This window comes from Crocodylus siamensis, chromosome 11 (genome assembly GCF_052110815.1).
Source record: "Crocodylus siamensis isolate JL-2025a chromosome 11, ASM5211081v1, whole genome shotgun sequence".
Classification (NCBI taxonomy): Eukaryota; Metazoa; Chordata; order Crocodylia; family Crocodylidae; genus Crocodylus; species Crocodylus siamensis.
The window spans coordinates 5,925,418-5,946,567 of NC_143405.1; the positions used below are offsets into that span (position 1 = coordinate 5,925,418).

The following is a 21,150-nucleotide window of genomic DNA, read 5'->3' on the forward strand; positions in this document are numbered from 1 at the left end:
GGATGGACTCTTGAGTCTAGACCATACCAGGATCTCCTCAGCGCAACTGCAGGATGTCTCTCTCAGGCACGTGTGTATTTTTAACAACAAACATTATGGGGAAGGGTCTATGACCTGAAACCCTCAGCCAGAAACCACTGATCCAGCTCCTATCTTTTGTGGCTGGTTCTTTGTCTACAATCTGGCTGAACCTCCCTGGTCCCTGGGAAGGTTTTAATTCTGGCTGCTGCATCTCGTACCTTTCTTCAGTGCTTGGCGCGTCTATCACGTACCTCCCGGTCAGATACCGAGCCATCCTTCACCTTCCTCTGGGTGCAAGCCATATCCTGAAGGAGCACCATAGCCCAGCCATGAGTTACATGGCATCATCGCTGGAGGCCTGGGTGGGAATCACCAAACTACTGCATGTCAAACAATTGGGGGATGGTTCAAGAAAACGACCCCCTCCTGCAGGCTTCATGCCAAACAAATCGAGAAGGGATGTGAGGGGGAGACATTTCAGGAGGATCTGAATCCAAATCAGGCCCTAACTGTTCAGTAGCTTTCAAGGGGTTAAAACCATGGAGCAATTTGAGGGATAAAGGTTGTAGCCATGTTGGTCTAAAAGCAAAAGCAGTCAGTGTGACTGAGCTGGTATCTTTTATTACAGTGGTTCCCAACCTTTTTAGACTGTGGAGGGGCATACTGCAGACCAGAAGGAACCGGCAGCCAACCCTTTTTTATACTTGATATAAAAAAGGGTTGACTGCTGGTCACTTCTGGTCTGGCAGCCAACCCCTTGCAGCCTGGTACCAGGCCACATTGCAGGGGTTGGGAACCTCTGTTTTACCAGACCAGCTAGATAACTGTAAAAAAAAAATGTGTTTGCAACTATCTAGTTGGTCTAATAAAAGATATCCTCTCTACCACACTGACTGCTGGAGCAATTTGATGCTTTTGTTTTACTGCTAGCAAATCAAGACAGAGGAGAAGTAGAGACGACAGAAAACGCAGGGGACTGCTACTCTTAGCTCCCTGGGTATGAATTCGTGGTGCCTGAAGAAGGGTGTCTGTGCCTGAAAGCTTGCAAAGAACCATTTACCCAGCTACTTAGCTGGTCTAATAAAAGAGATCACATTTACCCGAAGAAACTTGTCTTCTCAGAATATGAATTTGCAGTCTTACAAGGGCCAGGAGGGTGCTTCCCTTGGTGCCACCACAGGTGACGTGGCTGGGCTCAGTGGCCGGCGCTCAGGACCCTGTAGTTGCATTCCTGCAGAATTGCCTGCACACCTCACCCATCTGCATATTTAGTTTGCAAGCTCCATGGGGCAGAGATTCTCCTTTATTAGTATTCCTGCAATATGGCCTAGAGCTTGAATGGGCTTTTGGCTAATCCTGTGATTCAAATAGTACGCTAAAGGGCACGGGGCTACAGAAAAAGGGTCCCCTCTGCTCTCCTCAAGTCTTTTGCTGATTGGAGTAAATGCAGCTTCCACCAGCTAAGCTGGGATCAGCAGACACGGTACAACATGCCTCTAAAGACCAAGAGCCCAGTCTCATGAAAGGAGCCTTTCATTACACAGTATTGGCAGCATAACACTCCTGGTACATGTGAGTACATTCTTGTTTCGACTCTCACGTGTGAGCGGGAACTGCAGTCCTCTCCGTGTCATACCCCTTCATCAGGGCCCTCTGTGTTCTGGCTTCCCCCATCTAACCCGACTTTTCCATCCCAGTCTTCTGCAACGTTATGATTTGATCCTTAGACTAAATGAAACGACTCTTCACTAGACATCACAGGGCTCCTCCAGCCTGCTACCTAATCAAGTAACGACGTCATTAGTCAAACTGATTTGGAGAAAATCGGATGGAGCGCACGCACCGTTACCTGGACATCAAAATGCGCAGGGAACGCAGATCCATTTCCCGAGATTTCCCTGTTGTCAAACCGAGATGAAGAAAGGACCTCAAACAATGATGACATGCCCCTTTTGGCGATGTTCTTTCTAAGTTTTGAAACACCTCTGGATTTGGAAATGTTTCATTTTGAAATTGCAGTCAACAACCCCAAACAACAGGTATTTGTGGATTTTCCTCCACAGAAAATGGAAAGGTTTTTGTTCCAATTGGGAACAAAGCTTTATTTTGGGATCTCAAAATACAGCACCCATCCTCCACACAGCTCAAGGCATCAGACTTACAGAGCTGAACTTTTTCACTGAGATTGCCTCCAACCTAGAACAAGTACAAAGTCTACCGAGACCTCCACACGGGACATTTCACAGCTGCCTACTGACACGTACGATTAGGTTTGGTTTTGTTCTTAGCTGCCAGGGAGACACTGGGAAGGAGGGAATAAAAGGTGGTTCCTAAGGAGATCCAGGAAAAACTACCCCCCCCCCCACCACCACCCCCCCCGAATGGTTTGAGCAGGTGGATATCTTCTCCCTGCAGACTGATATTAATAATGAGAGCATATCAATAAGAGTCTGTGAGGCTGAACTCCCAACCAGCAGGGTGGGGCTGAGTAATGAATTCACCAGCTGCTAGAAAAGAACAAGAGGTTCACAACCGAGGCTTTCCTTGGCACAACGGAGGATATCGGTTACAACGACAGCACCCTCAGCTCTTGCCACGAGCCTCATACTATTTAGTGGTGTTCATTAAGGCCCCACCTCCTGGAGTCATGTGAAATGCACTGGGATCGCAGCTCGCGTTTCACATGGCAAGGGCAGGATGTTCTTTAAGCTATCGGGCTTGCAGAAAGTGTGACCTGCAGCATGTCAGGGCTAGAAGGCAAATGAAAGAACGCCACGTGTATAACTATTTTGTTTTTAAATCCCCTCATTTTTAGCACCAGTTGTACAAATGCTTGCACACCAGACTCTCAATTTTTGCATGCTTGAGTTTGGCAATGGTGTGCCAAAGAGCTGTATTCACTCCCAAAGGCCGGGTGTGAAGGTGCCCAAACACCTAGATTAAAAGAGGCTGTGATGGCCAGACAACCAATTCCTAAACAGTCAGTAGTCTGAGACTGCCAGATTGTCCTTACGAGGTAGGTAGGTGTTGTTCAAAAGGGCTGCCCACCAGATACCAGTCAGCAAAGGGTGCCAGCCCTTACCTGTGTGAATGTATCCTTTAAAAACACCTGTTTGTGTGCAGTGAGGTCTGGGCAAAGCCAACAAGCCCCTTGACTGTACCAGCTGCAAATGAGCCACAGCTAGCAAAGGAAACTGGGATCCAAAGCCTCAAAGATGCGGTCAGCATGCACCTGAGCACCTTGACTGTTTTTTTTCCCAATTCAATGAGACACTTTGAAAGGCAACCACACTGGGCAGTACTCTGTGCCCACTTCCTCCATTTCAATTTGGAGGGTGCCAATGGGGCACAAAGGCAAAGTCGCTTCCAAACAGAACTGAAAAGCTCCAGCTCCTTCCTGCCTACGCTCCCAAGCTACCCGCAGCGTTTAGGCCACTTGCAATTGCAGCCCCATCCAACAGCAAGTGCTCTGTGGTCCTCTCCTGCTGTACGGACTTTGCATCGATGTCCCTGGGCACAGGGCCAGACTTACCTGCCATCCTAAAAGCTGGGGTCAATGGCCGGAGAAGAATTTTAATGAGGGGAGAAATGGGCGGAAAGCAGACCAGGGTTGCCAGGATGAAGCATTTCGAGAGCCTCCATCAGTCCTCGCATCCCTGCGTGCAGCCTGTAATTACCATCTACTCTGCACTAATACAGGTAAGCGCTTGTTTCTGAGCCAAACATCTCAGGAATAACAACTCAGGCGGCTGGTTGCTTTTTATTTTCTTTTTTTCTCTTGGCATTTCTCACTCTGGCTGGAAAACTATTCTAATGAATTTTAAACTTTCTGGGGGCTGGAGCCAGTCTGATTCTGCCTGCTTAGAAAGACACCGCGATGGCGCAGAGCAAGCCAATGGATGGATGCGACTGTAGGAGCGCATTGGCTGATCTGACTAGGAGCTTTTTGGAGGCAGGGGAGTGCGAGCCACGATGAGATATCCTGGCTTACCCCTGGTTGGAGAGATGCTTCTCCGTTTGCTTTTTCTAGCTCTGTGCATGGGGCTTTAGGGTGGAGTTACATGTTGCACTTAGGCTGCACAAAAGCTGTGGAAAGTTGGGTAAATTAAAGCATGCCGTGAGCAGTCTTGTGCTAAGGGTCACTACTGTTTCTTGCCTGCACAGGGCTGGCAAGCAGAAGTGTGGCTAGGAGCCAGGATACCTGGGCTCTATCCCTGCTGGGATGGCGGGGAGCTGGAAGCAGTGCATCCTGGGATGCTGGAGGACTGCAGATTGCTTGCTTTACCTCCATAGAGCAGACTGAAGTTACACCAATGCAAGCTACATGGCACAGCTCGTAGTTAACTCACGCCTGAAGTGGCATAACTCTGAGATGTCCAGAGGGCACTTAGCACGATTTAATGAGCTTTCATGTGCAGGCATTCCCATTTTAAGTGCCCTTAGTCTGGTTTAAGTGTAACACGTAACTTCATCCTTACAGACGTCTATCAGCATGAGGCCCCTGCACAGATGGGGATATAGTACTGCTGCAAGGCTCTCCTCTTAGCTCCAGGTCTGATTTGGACAGTGTGGGAGAGCAGCCTGGTTGCTGCATAAACCACGTATCATATCCCAGTCATTTTTCTTGTCGTTCTTCCCTGCTAATACGTGCCGACAAGCCACCGTCTTTCTATTTCCCTTCCTCTCTTCCTCAATCCCTTCCAATATAGTCCATCAATTCTGGTCACTCGTGCTGGAAGGGATTGTGACCCCACTTGAGCAAACTACTGCTTTTGCTTATCTAGCCAGGACCCAGGTCAGCACCGTCACGGTAGTGTGTGCATGGTGTTTGACCTGGAGTTGTTTTTAAACAAGCCCTTCTGTACAGCGGGACAGGAATAGGTGTGTCCTTGATGCTTGAAGCCTTCCTAAACTCCTTGGCAAATTTGTTCTTGTACCTCTCTTTCTCTTTAGCCTCAAGTCTTGATTTCCACTTTCTGCCTATATTAGCTTCAGAGCCACCACCAATGGCTTTGAAATGCCCCAGAGAGAAGCAATAGCTGCAGGTGGCAAAGCTGACTTGACATATCACCAGCTCTTTTTGTTCAATGGGACGCCAGGACAAGACTTTTTACTATCTGCCATATTTTGCAAGAGGCTGTATTTTTTTAACGGCATGTGAACCTCTGGGACTACTCCAAAGAAGGAAATTATTTGAGGCTGCTTAAGCAGCCAGAGATTTCTAGACCGCTGCAAAGGCCTGCCTCCTGGGATTTTGTTTCTGTAATGTATATATTCATCAGTACTTGCTCTCGTCCTGTATGACATGAGTCAAGTGATCTGGCTTCCACTGTTATCCTAATCATGCTGTTCTTCAGGCCTGTATTATGAATGCAGATTCCCAGGCCCATGCATTTTGAAGACATGGCTAAAAAGGTCTTGCTGAATATAGCCTGCTTGTCCAAGGCGGTTGGACTCACGCTGACCTTCCTGGGAGCTTGGACCCATTTGTCAGTCCCTTGAAAAACCAAACCAGTGCCTTTCACTTTTCTAGACTGAAGTAACCTCCAAGAATTTCATTGCATCTCATGGACAAATTACAAGGAGGGAGTGTCCCCCAGCAGGTCCCAGTCACTGGCTGACTGACACCCTTGCAAGCACTTATGAGAAGTTGTTGAGCGACTCTGAGCAGCTTGGGGAAAAAGCCCAGCAGTTAATACCTACCTCTAAACCCTCAAAAGAGGAAGATCTGTAAGCCCTAATAGACACTGGACCAAAAGCTAGCAGAATGCAATGTCCTTGCAACCGCACCGTGCACACACAGCCTGAGTCTTACTGACACGTGGTTGCAAGCCCCGTCTATACAGTGAGGATGGCAGCAGGAGGTGGGGCTTCAACAGCTGTACAAAATACTGGGGGGGTGGAAACGCTGTCATTCACTGCCTCAAATACTGCCTGCATAAATGAACACCGCTGTATACAAAGGCAGGGGTGGTCTTGGAGTGTGTCTGCTCCCTGCAATACAGTCAATGCTGCTGAAAAGCAACTGAGAAGTCCCTGGCGTCGGAGGAGACACAGCTGGAGTAAGTCCAGCCGGTCCTAACACAGGATTTCAGCCCTGCTTTCAAAGCCTGATACAATCCCCGGTCCCTGCTGCTGTGCCGTGGGGGGAAATGCTGACCTCCCGTTCGGCGATCAGTTTAACCTTGTGCATGACGGCTGTGCTCAGGCCCGGAGCGCTCGGGCGTCCGAGCGACTGTCAAGTCCGGTGCGTCTCTCAGCGAAGTCCTGAAGCTACAGCGCGCAGACAGGGAAGGCCACCCCGCTGCTCCTGTCGGAGGGAGCTTCTTTCAGCGGAGCTGCCCCCCCCGGAGCAAAATGTCACCGGAGACAAATCAGCCCCGCAGAAACTCTGCACAGCTGCGCTCGGCTGGCGGGGGGCAGGCACGCGGGGGGCAGGAAGGAGTGAGCCGCGGGGTTGGGTTTGTGCAAATGCACGCGCTCATCTCCGCTGCCCGGGTACGTCACCTCCCTGGTCTCTCCCTAGTGTGCCCCAACCCCAGTCACTAGCTCTGTGGTAGAAAATAGGGATCCACCATAAGGGGGAAAAAACCACAATCCTCCAGCTTGGGCATCCTCTCTGGAAACTGCCATCACTCTTTTTTTGAGGCACTCAGTCCCCATTGCCAGGGTGTCTGGGGGTCACAGTCCCCATTGCACTGATGGGGAGCTGTCACAGAGAAGGACTCCGTCACAGGCTTGAGGTTACAGAGCACATCTGTGGAAATGGAAACCAGGTCTCCCCCATCCCACACGGATACCTCACCCCAGCCTGTACTCCCATACAGCCACATGAATTTAAAAAAAAATGCATTTGCATTTACATTTACTGCCTTGTGGCTCCTGACAGTGGCTCTGACCCAGCAGAAATATTAGCCTGGCGAGTAAGGAGCATCTCTATCCAGAGCCCATGACTTCAGAATGGTTCCCTTGAAAATGAAAGTCATTAATAGCATCATCGCAGCCAGGCCATGAGACTCCCTTTGACCCGTCTGGGAGTGGGTGCGTGCTTTAGTTATGGGGCGACTGAGGGGGAAATGAATGAATATCTGCATTTCAATGGGTCCTGTGGCCCTTCTATGAAAATACCCATTAGCCATTTATTGAGCATGTAGAAGCTCTTGGAAAACTATTCTAATGAATTTTAAACTTTCTGGGGGCTTTCAGGTCCTGATGCATCTAAAACTTACTGAGGTGTCTCAGTAATTAATTCAGACCAGACTACCTGGTTTGGGGCTTTTGAGCAATTATGCCTCTTTTAAAGACAGAGCTTTATCTTACTGGAACTGTCCCCACCAGTAAGATGCAAGAAATCACTTGTGACCCCATTCTTGGTCCCTAATTTGAAAGTCAACGGGGGGGCCGTCAATCCCATCACAACGGCAAAAATGGGATTCTGCAATGATGCAGAAGCCCATCACAGTGATAAAGACAAGTAAAAAGCAGTCCCTTTAAAACTGGAATGGAAGCACACCCCGCACAAGTGACCCAACGATTCAAACCCGAAAGAACGGCACAATGGAAGGGGAAGGCAGCACTACTGAAGAGTCGCGTGGGGATGCAGGTGGGGGAGATAACAGACAAGAGCAGATTGAGGTGCAGGGTCTCTTTCAACTTGTATTGGTTTTTAATTGCCAGGTTTACAAGGCAAGTCATTAAGAGGATGCAAGAAAGGAGCTCGTTAAACGGAGGGGCAGAGTGCTGCATTCCAAAATTGCTCCTCCAAATAATGCTCTCTCTTGAACTTTGCTCCTGCAAAAGGATATGGATGTTGGCCTGTTTTTTACATTCGTTTGGAACAATGTGCTGGAAAACTTGAATCCCCTGTTTCTCCCTAGCCTCCTCTGGCTCCCCACTGCCCCTCCTCCTCCCAAATTATGCCAGCTGCCACTTACACGAAACTACAGGCGACAGCCCTGCTGTGGGCTGCTCTGGGTATCCTGCGAGCGTGTGATGCGCAAGGAGGTTATGCATAGTCATGGCACAAGGGGAAGGGGATTAGACACGGGTCAGTGCCAGCCGTGTGGTGACAGGAGCTGCGCTCCAAGTCATTCTAGGATAAAGCAAGAGTGAAAGTCTGGTCGCGCTGGACCAAGCAACCCACACTGAGATGGTGGCAGGACAGAAAGAAGTCATTTTCTGCATCACATCACAAGCTCAGCTCCTCCAGGGGGAGGAACGACAGGGGCGGGGGCAGCACAGTACACCGAGCAAATCACAATATGACTTATAAGACAATGCAGAGGAGAAGGGGAGTCCATTGATAAGCCAATTAGTTAGGGGGGTGTCTTTGGTCAGCAAAGCACTGCAGTAAGCATCAGTTCTGTGTCATGCTGAGAGCACCCTAGGGATCTCATCCTAATTTGCACATTGATCTGGATAAATAAAACCTAACTAGCTGCATGACTGGTGCTTGGGTTTCCTATTCTCCCTGTAGACAGGAACTGTGGGGAGAATATTTATGGTCTCAGTCGGAGAAGCAGAACTGCCTAGTTGAGTGGTCAGAGCAAGGGGCCAAAGCTTGCCAGAAGAGGAGTTGGTGCAACAGGCCTAAACCTGTGTCCACTATGTAAGGTACCTGGAGCACCTCTAAGGCTTATATCCATGCATATATAATAATACTGTAGCATGAATTGTGATGGTGGGTCCCCAGAGTTCACGTAGTTGGGATATCAGGATAGGAGAACTCTTGCTCAGCCAAGAGCCACCAAATAGGTATATCGGCTCAATGCCCTTCCAGGAGAATTAGTGAAGTAAAGGGTGATGGAAAAGGGGATGGGCTCTTCCATTTCCCAAAGCCTACACTGGGAGCTCTCCCGGGGCTGCTGGGGAGAGCATGAGAAAGGGCTCCCCACTGGTATTTCCTGCTCGCTCTGCAGCTGCAACGCCTTCTCCAGGACTGGATGGGACACAGGGTAGCAGCGTGCACCGGGGAGATGGAGAGGAACTTGGCTGCTGCTGCAGATGCTTTGCATTCCCGCGTGGCTGGGTTCTGACCCAGGTTCACCAGCAAAGCACTTCTCTGGTTTAGCTCCACGTGCAGGAGGCAGCAGAGCCACTTTCTCTACCAGACACACATCCCAGTGGCAAAGGGGTGACAGGCAGGGGTGCAGAAGCTCCACCCCACTTCATGAATCCTTATAGCGATATATGGTCCACAAGGAACCTGGTCTTCTGACCTACTAGGGCACCCCTTGGTTGCTGTATCGGACATCAAAAACAGGCTTCCCTCTGGCTTTCAGAAGTCATTAGCTACATGAGTCAAGCAGAAGTCAGGGTAGATTTGCACCTTATAGACTAACTAAAGCAGAGCTTTTATAAGCAGAGGGTTTATTTCATCAGATGCATCTGGTGCATCACATGAAAGCTCATGCTATACAGCTCTGATTTAGTTTATAAGGTGCATATCTACCCTGCCTTCTGCATTCCTAAGCCCAGCACCAAGTGAAGGTCAACAGGAGAAGAGTATCTTGTGCTTCACCTCTGGAAAAGCAACGGGCCCCATTCAGGTGGTGAAAACACAGATAGCCTCGCTGACTTCCTGGGGTCACTCTAAGGCACCCCTGTGTTTATCTGCCATGGGAAACTGAGTCACAGAGACTCACTCTCACCAGCAACCAAAGTACTCCAAAGAGTAGTTGCTCCTTCAATCCCTGGAGTCTCCTTGCCTGAGGCTGGCACCAAGGTCCCCACTTGGGTATGGGTCCGCAGAGCATTTCCCAGTTCAGGACAGACTTCTCTCACCATGCACCAAGACGTGCCCGACAAGGTTTACACTCTGGGATACAAACACCCAGGCCACAAAAGTACTCCCCGTATCACTCCGGGTCTTTGGCTGGCAACCTTTATTTGGATGAATATCTGATACTTAGCAGAAGACAGTGCACAGGAAACAAAGGCTTGTGCAACTGGCAGTAATTTCTATGGCGAACAATGCTTTCCACTAATGAGTTATCACAGTTTCTGGGTGCCAGAATCAATAAGGCATGTTCATCAGAACTGGCATCAGGACCTTTCTCAAATATATCAGCTGGAAGCCCTGAGGGGAGACTTCAATGCCAAGAGATATCTGACATTTCTATACTCCTCCCCTTCCCCCCACTTACACCAATACCATCTCCTAAGCAAAGCCTGATAGTCTAACATGTGCCCAGAGACCAGGTAATTGGGACCTTTTCCTTCTTCTCACCTCCCCACATTGCTAGTGCACGCGTTTCTCTACTGGCTTTGACACGTGAACCCTTCCTGGATGCAAATCTTTCCTGGGTCATTAAAAGCTGCTTGGAGCATGAATAGGCCTTCCCTACCTGGGTCCATCCCAACCTGATCTACATCAGTACCTCTCATGTGTTCCCCCTTCCTAAGCACAGTTCAAAAGAGGGACTAATTTGTCGGCACCTCTCATACACGCGCTCCCAGCTGCCTTAAATAAGCTTCTTTCGTTCCTCAGCCATTTATGAAATCAGGGTTTCTCTCTTCTTGCATGGATTTTCATTTACTGATATAGCTGAAGTCTCTCTTGTTCCCCATATTTGTTCCCGGAGTCATAGTATTATTCTCCATCAGCGCTTGAGACTTGGTTTGGTTTGGTTTGTTCTTTTTTTACTCCTGCAAGATCTGGAAGACTCGGTAAGAGGGTTTTACTGTACATCCATGACACATAAATACCATTGGAGCTACAGGAAAAGCATTTATTTGACAGGAATCAGGTATTTATTTAAGTAGCTATAAATTGGGTCTCTAGAGCAACATATTTTGCAATGGAACGAAGGCTGCTAGCCCGGGCTTTATTAGTAAGAAGCCGTAACAGTTTACATTAGAAAATGGGGTATGTTTAGATTAGAAGCACGGGCATCCGAAACCAGATCATGCTGTCACCGGCCCAGGACTTGAGCCTAAACTAGAGATGCTGGTCATCTTCGGGGAAACGGAGGGTTATCAAGGGAATTCGGGCAGCAGGCGAATGGCTCAGATACTGGGTCGGATGCCAAGTTACGCCGGGCAGGCAACATGAAAAGAAAGGTGGTGACGAGGTGGAAAGAAGAGGCAGCAGGAAGTAGGTGGAGGAATTTGGTGCTGGAGGGGGAGGGAAAGAGCAGGACGAGAGAGCTGCGCGGAGGTCTCAGATGGGGAATGGCACGTGGCAGAGAACGAGGCCGCAGTAGAGGCTGCCTTTGGGAAAGATCGCGCGCACATGCACATCCTTTTTTCACCCACGAAACAAAATGCTCATCTGTTCTGCTCACCGTTATTGCACCTAGACGTGCAGACTGCCCCAGGCGTCTGCGCTGGGGGCCAGGTGTGCATAGACCTGGTTCTTTGACAGTGCAAACTCTCCGCCACATGGGCAAATCAGGTTGCTAACTGCACACATCTTCTCTGTACGGGGGGCATTTTCAAATTTGGGAATAGAAGAGTGCAAAGGGGGCTCTGCCAACACATTGGGATTCAATATACCGGGGCCAGAGAGAGCTTTTTGTTCGGCCCACTTTCAACCATGCACCTCAGAACATTTCATAGAGTGATGAGTGGGGAAGTACTTTTAGTCCCGTTTTACAGATAGGGCAACTGAGGCACTATTAGCTCAAGACCGGGCATCAGGTAGGTGGCAAAGTGGGTCCAGGCCTATTACAAACCTATCTATAAATAACTCGCTCCAGGCCTCATTGTCAGCTGATGCAAACTACTACAGATCAGGGGAAGCCAACAGAGCTGTACAGAGCTACGCCGGCTAAAGCTTGCCCCCCGACTGTCTCCTCACGCCATACGAGATCTCAAAGGATTTCCCCCATATGTCCAAACCCTCCTTTCCATACACCCCACGCTCTGAGATCTGCTTGCCCTGTACCAGTGCACTCCTAGGGTTATGCAGATCCCATCTGTCACACTTTTAAATAACTGGCTGATCATTATGAATTCATTTGGTATTCACTGTGATAATGTTAATCAAAATGAATTAATAGAGTCCTCACACGGCCAGTGTACTGTATGTACTCCCTCGGGAATTCTGCCACCATTGAGAAATTAATTAATGGACCTATAATTTTACAGTGGCGCTGCCCAGGCAATTGCCGTAATTGGAAGAATTTAACAGTCACCTGATTTACACCATGTCAGCTTGGCCGGGCCAACAGGGAGAAGGAGAGAGCCAGAGCCCCCTGGACAATTTGTGGGTCCACGGCCGAGGCCCCAAACCACTGCACTTTCCCAGAGGTGATTTTTCTTCCACATTTACATCTGTCTGCTATAGCAGCATCCGCCTCCTTGGGATGTGACACTGCTGCCTCAGTTTCCCCCCGGTTTTCTACTGAAATATATGCACCCCCACACTTCTGGTCACATTCCCCTTCTGGGAGCCTAAAGAATGAAGGCACATGAAAAATGGGTCCTTTGGTCCTTGTGCATTCACCTCATTAAACTGAATACAGGTCTCTTGCCTGTTCAAGAATCCTGTTAGCAGGGCTTTCTGCTGGCCTTCATCCCACTAAGCTCTTCCTGCGCCCCAGTTCACCCACCTCCAGGACCACCACCAGTCTCAATTCTGGCCCCATCCCAAGCCACCTATCCTGCAGGCTCCTAGAGACACCCCCATGCCAGGTGTTCGTTTCCTTCCTGCTTGAAAACAGGCCCATTATATATAGCAGGCGCCAAGTCTGAGTTATGCTCATCTCATTGAGTCAAGCACAGGCCAGGATTCTCCATCCTGAACCCCGTTGCTGGCCCAGCTCCTTCCCATGAAAGCTGTAAATTCAGAGTAGAAGCACCTTTCCATGAATGCATCGTCAAGGGAAGAGCAGGCCCTTAAATAACGGGGACCAAAACCACTGGGCACCATTTTGATTCAGGACCAATTATTCTTGTGCTGAGGAGCCCTGAAGCCTGGACTGCTCGGTCCGCCTGCCACCACCTCTCTGCCTAGGGTACTTTTGCCCTGCAGCTGATCATTCACACCAGGAGCCCTGAGGATCTTACTTGGTATTATTCCTCCATCTTCCCTTTGCTCATCCATGAGGTTGAATCCCATAGGAACAGACTTCCAAGAGATGCTGAGCTGATTTGCCTTGTGTCATCCTAAGCACCTGCGCTACCCACTGATATCAGGAGGATTTTGCTACGTTTAGTCCACTTGGTTCTTCACACATTTATTTACTAGATCATCTTCACCTATTTTTTTCCCTTAGTGACCCCCAACATGCATCACAATACTGTATTTCTGGAGTCATTTGGTGGAATCTCTTCCATAATACTGACTTGGTTCCTCCAAGAAGCCATACAGAAGGAGGTGCCCCAACCTCCAGTAAAAATGCTTCACGTTCCTGAAGACAACCGCAGCCTTCGGCAGCAAACTGACGGCTAATGAAAAAAAACAAAAATTGGGGAAATCTTGTATTTCTATTCAGAATAGCATGCACCTTTGCTGAATATAAAGACCTTTAACCTCTCGGTAAGACAGCTCAGTGAGTCCAGATCACAGAGCTGACCCCCTGACTGGCGCCTTTTATCCAGCACAGAATCCAGTATCCACCAGTGACCGCTAATGGTCTCTGACAGCGTCATGGTCCTGTTGACGGCGCAGCCGTGTCCCTCTGCAGAAGGCTGCTTCCTTCGCAGCGTCACGGGCACGGGACTCGGTCCACTCGGACCGTGACCGTGCGTCGGGGTGGGGAGAGGGAAAGCTGGGCAAGGAGAGCAGACTCAGCTCAACAGGGCCTCGTTACAACAGGGCAAAGCTGCAAATGGATGCCTGTCTCCCTGCTGATGGGACTTGATGGTGCGGCATGTCCTCGCAAGTGCCCCTATCGTGCTTTTACTGCAACATGTGATACCAAGCGGCTGCCACTGTCCACAGCCAGCATGCTCTATCTGAAGGTCAAGAGCCTTTTCTCCCCATTTGCTCCATCTCCTTCACATTCCCTGCTGGTTTTGCTATGTTTGTGCTGGCTCGTGGCTCTGTCTGCTCCTTTTCCCAGCACTCAGGTCACCCCTGCATGGGAGGCAAGGTTGATTGGGGGCGTAGAGCACTTTCTCCTGCTCTCCATCGCCTGTCGGGAAATGTACCTGGTGAGCGGTCCTGCCAGGGGACACGGGGGGACGCTCCGGCCTTCCCTGGAAAAGGCAGGCAGTCCTCTTCCCTTGACTGAGGGCTGCAGTCTGCCTGTAGACCCAGCCACAGCGGTGCCATGAAACCTGCCTCCTGCTGCCGGCAGTGGGAAGGCGCAAACCCATTCCCAGCTGAGCGGAGGATATTCCTCTTCCTGACAGTCGTATTAAAATGCCAGAGCACTCACTTCCCCAAAAACACTCTCCAGCACGCCTCCTCAAAACCAACACGATCGGGGGTGGCAAGGTGAAGAGCAGTAAAAAGGAGAAGAAAGAGCAGCCAAGCTATTATCATATTCAACTGGAAGCTCCTGTTTGCTCTGAAAAAACTGGGGGGTTGGTTTGCTTCAGCTCCCATCCCAAACCCCCCTCCCCGCAGACTTCCTGTCCGAAATGCCACAGCAATGTCTTCCGCTTCGGAGGGAGAGCGCGGCTATCGGCCTTCGACGTCAGCCGCCGTAACAGCGAACAAAGCTTCTGCCACATGGCAGGACTACTAAAGGACTGTCTGCAGTGACAGCATTATTATTATCACATAATAATAACGGACTAACAACACCGCCCTTGTGTAGCGTCCAGAACATCTGTCGGAAATTTAGTCTTTCTTGAAATAAAGCCCATGATGGCCTCCCACCCTGAATCTCTACTCCAGGCACCAAAGGGTTACGTTTGCTAGGGGGAGGAGAAGGGACCCTTTGGGAATTTGGTACTCTCAGTCTTGCTGGAGAGCTACCCCCGCTTCGCCCCTGCTGAATGCCCTTTTAATCGCTCGCCTCTGGATGCTCCCAGCGTCTCGAGCAGAGATGGCTTTGACATTTGAAGAATCTACATGTGTGGGTCCTTACATAACCCCATAAATCAAGCCTGTCAGGGTTTGTTAGACGCAAGACGCGGCTCCAGCACTGCCCTATTTCATCAGTGCTCCAGACAAGACTAACTGCTCTTCCAAGAGACACGGTCTGTAGCCCGGCTCTCCTGCAACTTAGACCGACTCTGCAGCAAAGAGGGGAATGGACACATCTCAGAAGATGCAGATGTAGACGTGACCCAGAAAATGTAAGGGGAAAAGGCACCAGCGAGCGGAGCCATACCTAGGGGCTATTTCCACATAGTTACTCTGCAGTCATACGGACGCTCCAGTCACTGATGCTTTAGAGGGATGCTGTCAGGAGGTTTAGGCCCAACTTCATTTTCAAGTGGGGAGTGGGAGAGGGAACTGCAGCAGAAACAAGTTTGCCTGACTGCTTTTTTCCAATGGGCTCAAAGACTGATAGTGGAAACCCAAGCACAACATTGCCAGGCTTGTGCGTGGGAATCAGAAAGAGAATCCAGTTACTAATAGATGCTGCTCCTCAGTCCAGTTTCGCTATCGTGCGAAGTGAAGTGCAAAATGCAAGTAAAGAAACAATGAAAAATGAGCTATATTATAAAACTCGAAAGAATAAGATCAATCTAATTACCCCAGGGAAAGCAGCTTATAACATATGTGCAGCAGGGGGGCTACCGGGGCCAATCTCAGCAAGGCCCGCCCACCTGTTCTTGAGCTAACCACCCACCTTCTCGCCTGCCATGCCTTGGTCTTAATTGATTAATTAATAGATGTAATTAGGCAGGAGGCTGCCCATTTTCTGCCCCGCTGCTAGGGGGCGCTATCTGCAGCTCCATTCCTCCCCTACACCGCAGCCCAAGCCTTGCTGATGACATCATGATGTTCTCATATGTGCCAGTCCCCCACGATGGGGCCCAGAATCCTACTGTAGGACCCCACCTGGGTTCCTCCCTTCAGGCGGACTCTGCTGCCGCCATATCAGGCCATATATCACCCTGCCATCGGTTCCCCTTCAGGTGTGGTCCCCTCACTGAGACCTTCGGCTCACACTAGCCCTGGCCCACCTCCAGCCAGTCGGGACCCCAGGCCTCTGGCTCTTGGGCGTCCCTCTCGGTGGGCCTCCTTGCCCTTCTGACCCTCCTGGTCCTGGCCGCCACCTGGGCCAGTCAGCGGAAGCTCTGTCAGGCCCTGATGTATGACCCATACTCTTATCCCAGGGTCCCCCTCTGTGGGTCCTCCTTCATGGACATGGGGGGCCGGGGTACCTCACACCATGACTGGTGCCTCAGGGTCTCACAGGGAGACTCTCACTCCAACCCTGGGCAGCAGGTTGTGGTGCTACAACCAGTGTTATCTTTGACCCACACTCTGCCTCCCAACAGTGGAGGACTTATTGGGGTCAGGGCTCAGCTCTCTCTGGATGAGCCCCCACTCCCTTCACAGGGATCCACATTGCCCTCTCTCTGGGGCTTCTGATCACTGCCCCCTCTCACTGTGCATCCACAGCGCTGGCCCCCTCTCAACTGGGGCTCAGATGTTATATTTGACCGAAACTCTGCCTCCCAGCATTGGCGGACTTACTGGGGTCAGGACTCAGCTCTCTCACCCTCTAGCTGAGCCCCCCTCTCCCTTCACAGGGCTCCACACACTGCCCCCCTTTACTTGGGGTCTCGGGGCTTCCCTCCACAGGTGGGCTCAGGTGGCCGTAGCCGTGCCTGGCCCCAACTCTCCTCCTCAGGGACTCAAACCCCCACAACTACCTCCGGTGTACCATGACCCACCCCAAGGTGAGGGCTAGGGGTTAAGGCGCCCCGACCCGCCTTTCACCAGGGTGATCACTGGCCTGAGGGCTCCTGCGCCACTGGGAGCCCCACCAGGCCACCCACTCCCGGCAAGGTGCAGTTTCCAGTCATACCCAGGAGAGAGCGAGAGCTGAGCCCTGATGCAATAAGTCCTCCACTGTTGGGAGGCAGAGTGTGGGTCAAAGATAACACCGGTTGTAGCATCATGACCTGCTGCCCAGGGGGGCAGTGAAAGTCCCCTGTGAGACCCTGAGGCACGAGTCATGGTATGAGGTACCCCAGCTCCCCAAATCTGTGGAGGAGAACCCAGAGAGAGGGCAATGTTGTTACTTCTCCCCCAACAGCCCCACTGCCTCATCTATATAGGCAGGCTTGAGCCCAAAATGGCTGCCCTCCTCCGGCACCTGGAGGCTGCCAGCTCCAGGGCCTTAAAGTGGCAGGCACACCCAGTGCCCTGCCACAATATGGCTGTTTTTAAAAACATGACAGTGTCCCATTTTCCAAGATTTAACGTCATTTCAGATCAGGCTGAGTATAAAACAACGGGCTGACCCAGACAGCAATCTTAGTCATAGTCATCCAAAATAAATTGAATCCAAAAGCTTTTTACCTTAAAAGCCAGCCCTAAGTTCACCCCTTCCTACAGGCTTTACGGCCGTCTGAGAATTGGAAAAGCTTCTTTTAAAATTCATCAGCAAATGCCACTCAACAATATCTCACATTGCTCAGCCCTCTTTTGCTGCATCCCTTTGTGGTGTTGGCTTTTCTGAGGCCTGGGTTGGAAAAAGGAAAGTGCATCGCTATGACACTGTGCCCAGCTGGGTGCTACCTAGGTCAGAACAATCCAGGGATGTGGCTGCTGCTTGTTAGTGATGGAATTGGCAATCTGGCAGGGAAGAAGCTCATACAAGTTTCCTCAATAGTGAAAGAACAAAGCAAGTCACCCAGAGCAGCATCCTGCTCTTGGGCACCCATCTAGCCTCGCCATCCGTTGCCTTGTGCCAACTTTTAGTGGCACAGCTATCTCAGGAGACCTCTCACTACAACCTCACGATCTGGTGCGTCTCACAGCCTACCTCCATCATGCCCACTTATTGGTGTGTAAGCTAGCCTCCGTCTGCCCCATCGCTTCTGGGGCTAGTGGAGTCACAGCTGTGAAGCCAGAGCAAAATATACGTAAGAGAGGTGAGCAAACCCACCCTTTAGGTATCAGCCAACAGCATGATTCGGAGCAGAGATGGCCTGGAGAAATCTCTGCCACATGCCACTGGCTGCACTCAGGCTCAGCCCTGCATTGAAGTATTGCTTTGGTGCCGGTTATGTTGTAGGGATACCAAGAGGAGGGAGCTTCTACTTGACAGCCAGCCCATGGAGGAATCGCCTGAACCTGCAGCACCACGGCTGCTTTTTGGAGGCTGCTGCTCCACGTCCCTTACCTTCTCGCTTCATGCCCATGGCCAGACACTTCTGATAGCGGCAGTATTGGCAGCGGTTGCGCTGGCGCTTGTCAATCAGGCAGTCCTTGTTGTCACGGCAGGTGTAGGTGAGGTCTTTCCGCACCGTACGCTTGAAGAAACCTTTGCAGCCCTCGCAGCTGTACACGCCGTAATGTTTACCTGCAGAGGAGCGAGAGGTCAGGCAGGCTGCTTGGGCCCTGGGCCCACCGGACAGGCACCCGGCTATTCCCCCTATTCCTCTCCCTCCTTCCCTTCCAGGTTTTCATGGGCTGTGGCTTGTCTAGTATGTGATTTGGAGCTATAGGGCCGGAGAGGGACCCTGTGGCCTCAAGGTGGCCAAATGAGCATGTCGGAGTGTCTCCGGGTGCTGTGATGAGGGCGCGCGCAGGTGAAAGGACATGTCCGGAGGCTTCGTTTGTCCTACCTACTTCCCATAAAGCCTCAAGAAGCTGCTCCCAGCATCCCCACTTGGCATGAGGACCAACAGGGGCCCTTCAGCTCTCCAGGCTCAGGCAGTGGAGTTGAACCTGCTGCCTGCTCTGCCCAAAGCAGAGGGGAAGGGCAGATGATGAGATATGGCAGACAAAACTTAAGCACTGGGTTGCCCTAAGGGAACCAGGGCATGTGACCGTCCAAATGGGCAAATAAAGACCAAGGACAGGGATTCATCCTCCCCCGGGGGCCACCTCCTCCCCCCTCTTGCATCCCCTGTAAAGCATTTTTGGAGCCAGGCACCAGGCTTTACCTGAAGATCGGTCCCCGCAGATGGCACATATGTGCTTGGTGAAGGAGGCCATGGTTCCTGAGGGGTGTGCTGGCACTTTAAGGACCCCATTGAGCCCCAAGGGCGGTTTAATGTCTTCTGAGCTGCTGACAGGGTTCATTGGAGAATTGAGCTGCACAGGGGGAAGCAAAGGAGACTGGTTATGTTCGAGCAGAGAATGACCACCCCTTCTGTGTGTGCTGCGCATGCACATGGACTCAGATCTGGGATGCAGGGAAACGACACAGATGAGCCGTCTGGAGCAGGTTTGCTTTCCCTGGTGGGAGGGGAGGATGTGTGAACTGGGAAGACTGTGCTCCAGCTCTGCACCTCCTCTGCAGCTGCCACCTGAGGACGCAGTGTCCCACATAACTCTACCAATAAACCTCACCCTGACCTGACAGGCCCAGGACTTACCAAGCTGTCGGTTCACCTCCATCCAAGCCTGTAAGCCCTTGGCTTTTCCACACTTGGTTTCTATTCCCAGTCCTCATCCCTCAAATTGATCCTGGCTTGCAACCCTTTGCTACCTGACCTTTGCACAACAACCCTATCCAATAAAGAGCAGACATAATCAGCTTGCAAAGCTCATTAGCAGGGGCCTCAGAGGTTGCAGGGGGCTCCCGCCCTATCCAAGAGAGCTCTGTGGACACTGTTCACCTCTGGGAAGGGAGCTGAATGGAGGGCTGGTCCTTCCTTCTCTGATCCAAATCCTGCAGACAATGCCAGCTGGCCCCCGTTAGGTGCAACTGGGAAAGAGGTTAGTCCGAATTAACCCAACTTGAAATCGCCAGCATCCTGGGAGCTCAAGGTAGGTCTCCGGAGATCAAAGGCCTGTGCTCTGATCCCCTGCTGTGGAACAAGAGTCAGCAGCACAGAGCCAACCCCATTGTAGGCAGCTGACCTGGGCAATTAATCCGTGCAGCCGGATGACATCATGCCTCCATGAATACGCAGATCCCAGGTTCACGTTACAACCCGGGGAAGGGACAGCGGCTAATCCTGTTATAAAGCCGAGGAACTACGAAGGGCTGACACCGCTGTCTAATAAGCTGGCCCTGTAAACCATGTTCCCGGTTGATTTAATGGGCAGGCAGATTCCTTTCCGCCCACCTCCGTGGGGAGAGCCCTTATCTCGGCGCGTGAGGAAGATGCTGCCTCGGGACTCGCGGCAGAGAAAATGATTTGCAGTGATTATCTGGGGGAGGGCTCCTGGCTGTGAGGTCGGGCTTGGGGATGATGAAGACCAGGACACTACAGCCCGGCTGCTTTTACTGGGGGGGATTTATAGGCTGTCTTTTAGCATTATCTCTTGAAGGGAAGGATCCTCAGAGGATGAATTACAGGTCACCCCAGCAATAGGCCTGCTTCGTAGGACACTCCCCTTCCTTTTCCTCATGCAGGCTCCAAGCAATTCCCCTTCCCTTCTCTTTTCCAGGTCCTCTTCGTTCTCTGTCCCCATCGGGACAGCAAGAAGGGCGGAGGAGATGGTGGGACTTGCAGAAACGTGCTACGAAGCACACTCCTGCCAGGCAGGCCTGCAGCCTCGCACTTGGCAAGCTGCAGTTTCGGATCCGTTTCTGCAATATGGGAACAAGCAGCTCTCCGTGCTTTGTGCATTGCTCTTCGTGACACCCACCAAGACAGGGCAATGCTGTGCTCCCCCCTGTGTCTAGGAGTTCAGGTGCTGCCAGACAAAGGGGTAAATTAGCCCCAGGGGAGCTCTGCATTGCTTTGGTTAACCTACTCCCAGTCATCGAGATAGCCAGAGGATCTGTGTCCTCACGCCTGCCCTAACTAACTTCTAGGAGGGCATGTAGGAAACACAGCAGAGAATTTTCCAATCTGCAAGTTGTTATTCCTAGCACCGTGCAGCCATGCCTCCTATTATTATCATGGTTCAACAGGGGTTTTGGTCTTCGTCTGTGTTTTTTGCTCCGAGTGGTAAAATTATTTGATACAAGACTCCACTGGGGGAGAGACACAAGACTATCCCACACTAGAGAAATGTGTCCTGTTCTTCATGGGAGTGTCACAAATGCCAATGGAGAATAGGCGCCTCCCATCTGAGAAGCCAACCGCCACCACAACCGAGTCCTTCCTGCGGCCACTATTTTGCTCGGTCACGAATTCATGGAT

General features: G+C 51.1%; 1 protein-coding gene across 3 annotated transcripts in view; it reads right to left on the minus strand.

Annotated features, from left to right (window-relative positions):
* RXRA (retinoid X receptor alpha) overlaps positions 1-21,150 on the minus strand; it is a 195,150-nt gene that overhangs the window by 38,523 nt on the left and 135,477 nt on the right. For all 3 annotated transcript variants that reach the window (XM_090021405.1, XM_090021407.1, XM_090021406.1), the window contains 2 exons: positions 18,994-19,144; positions 18,228-18,407 (listed from right to left, as the gene is read on the minus strand). In XM_090021405.1, coding sequence (XP_089877531.1) covers positions 18,228-18,407; positions 18,994-19,144 — 331 coding nt within the window. The remainder of the gene's footprint in view (positions 1-18,227; positions 18,408-18,993; positions 19,145-21,150) is intronic.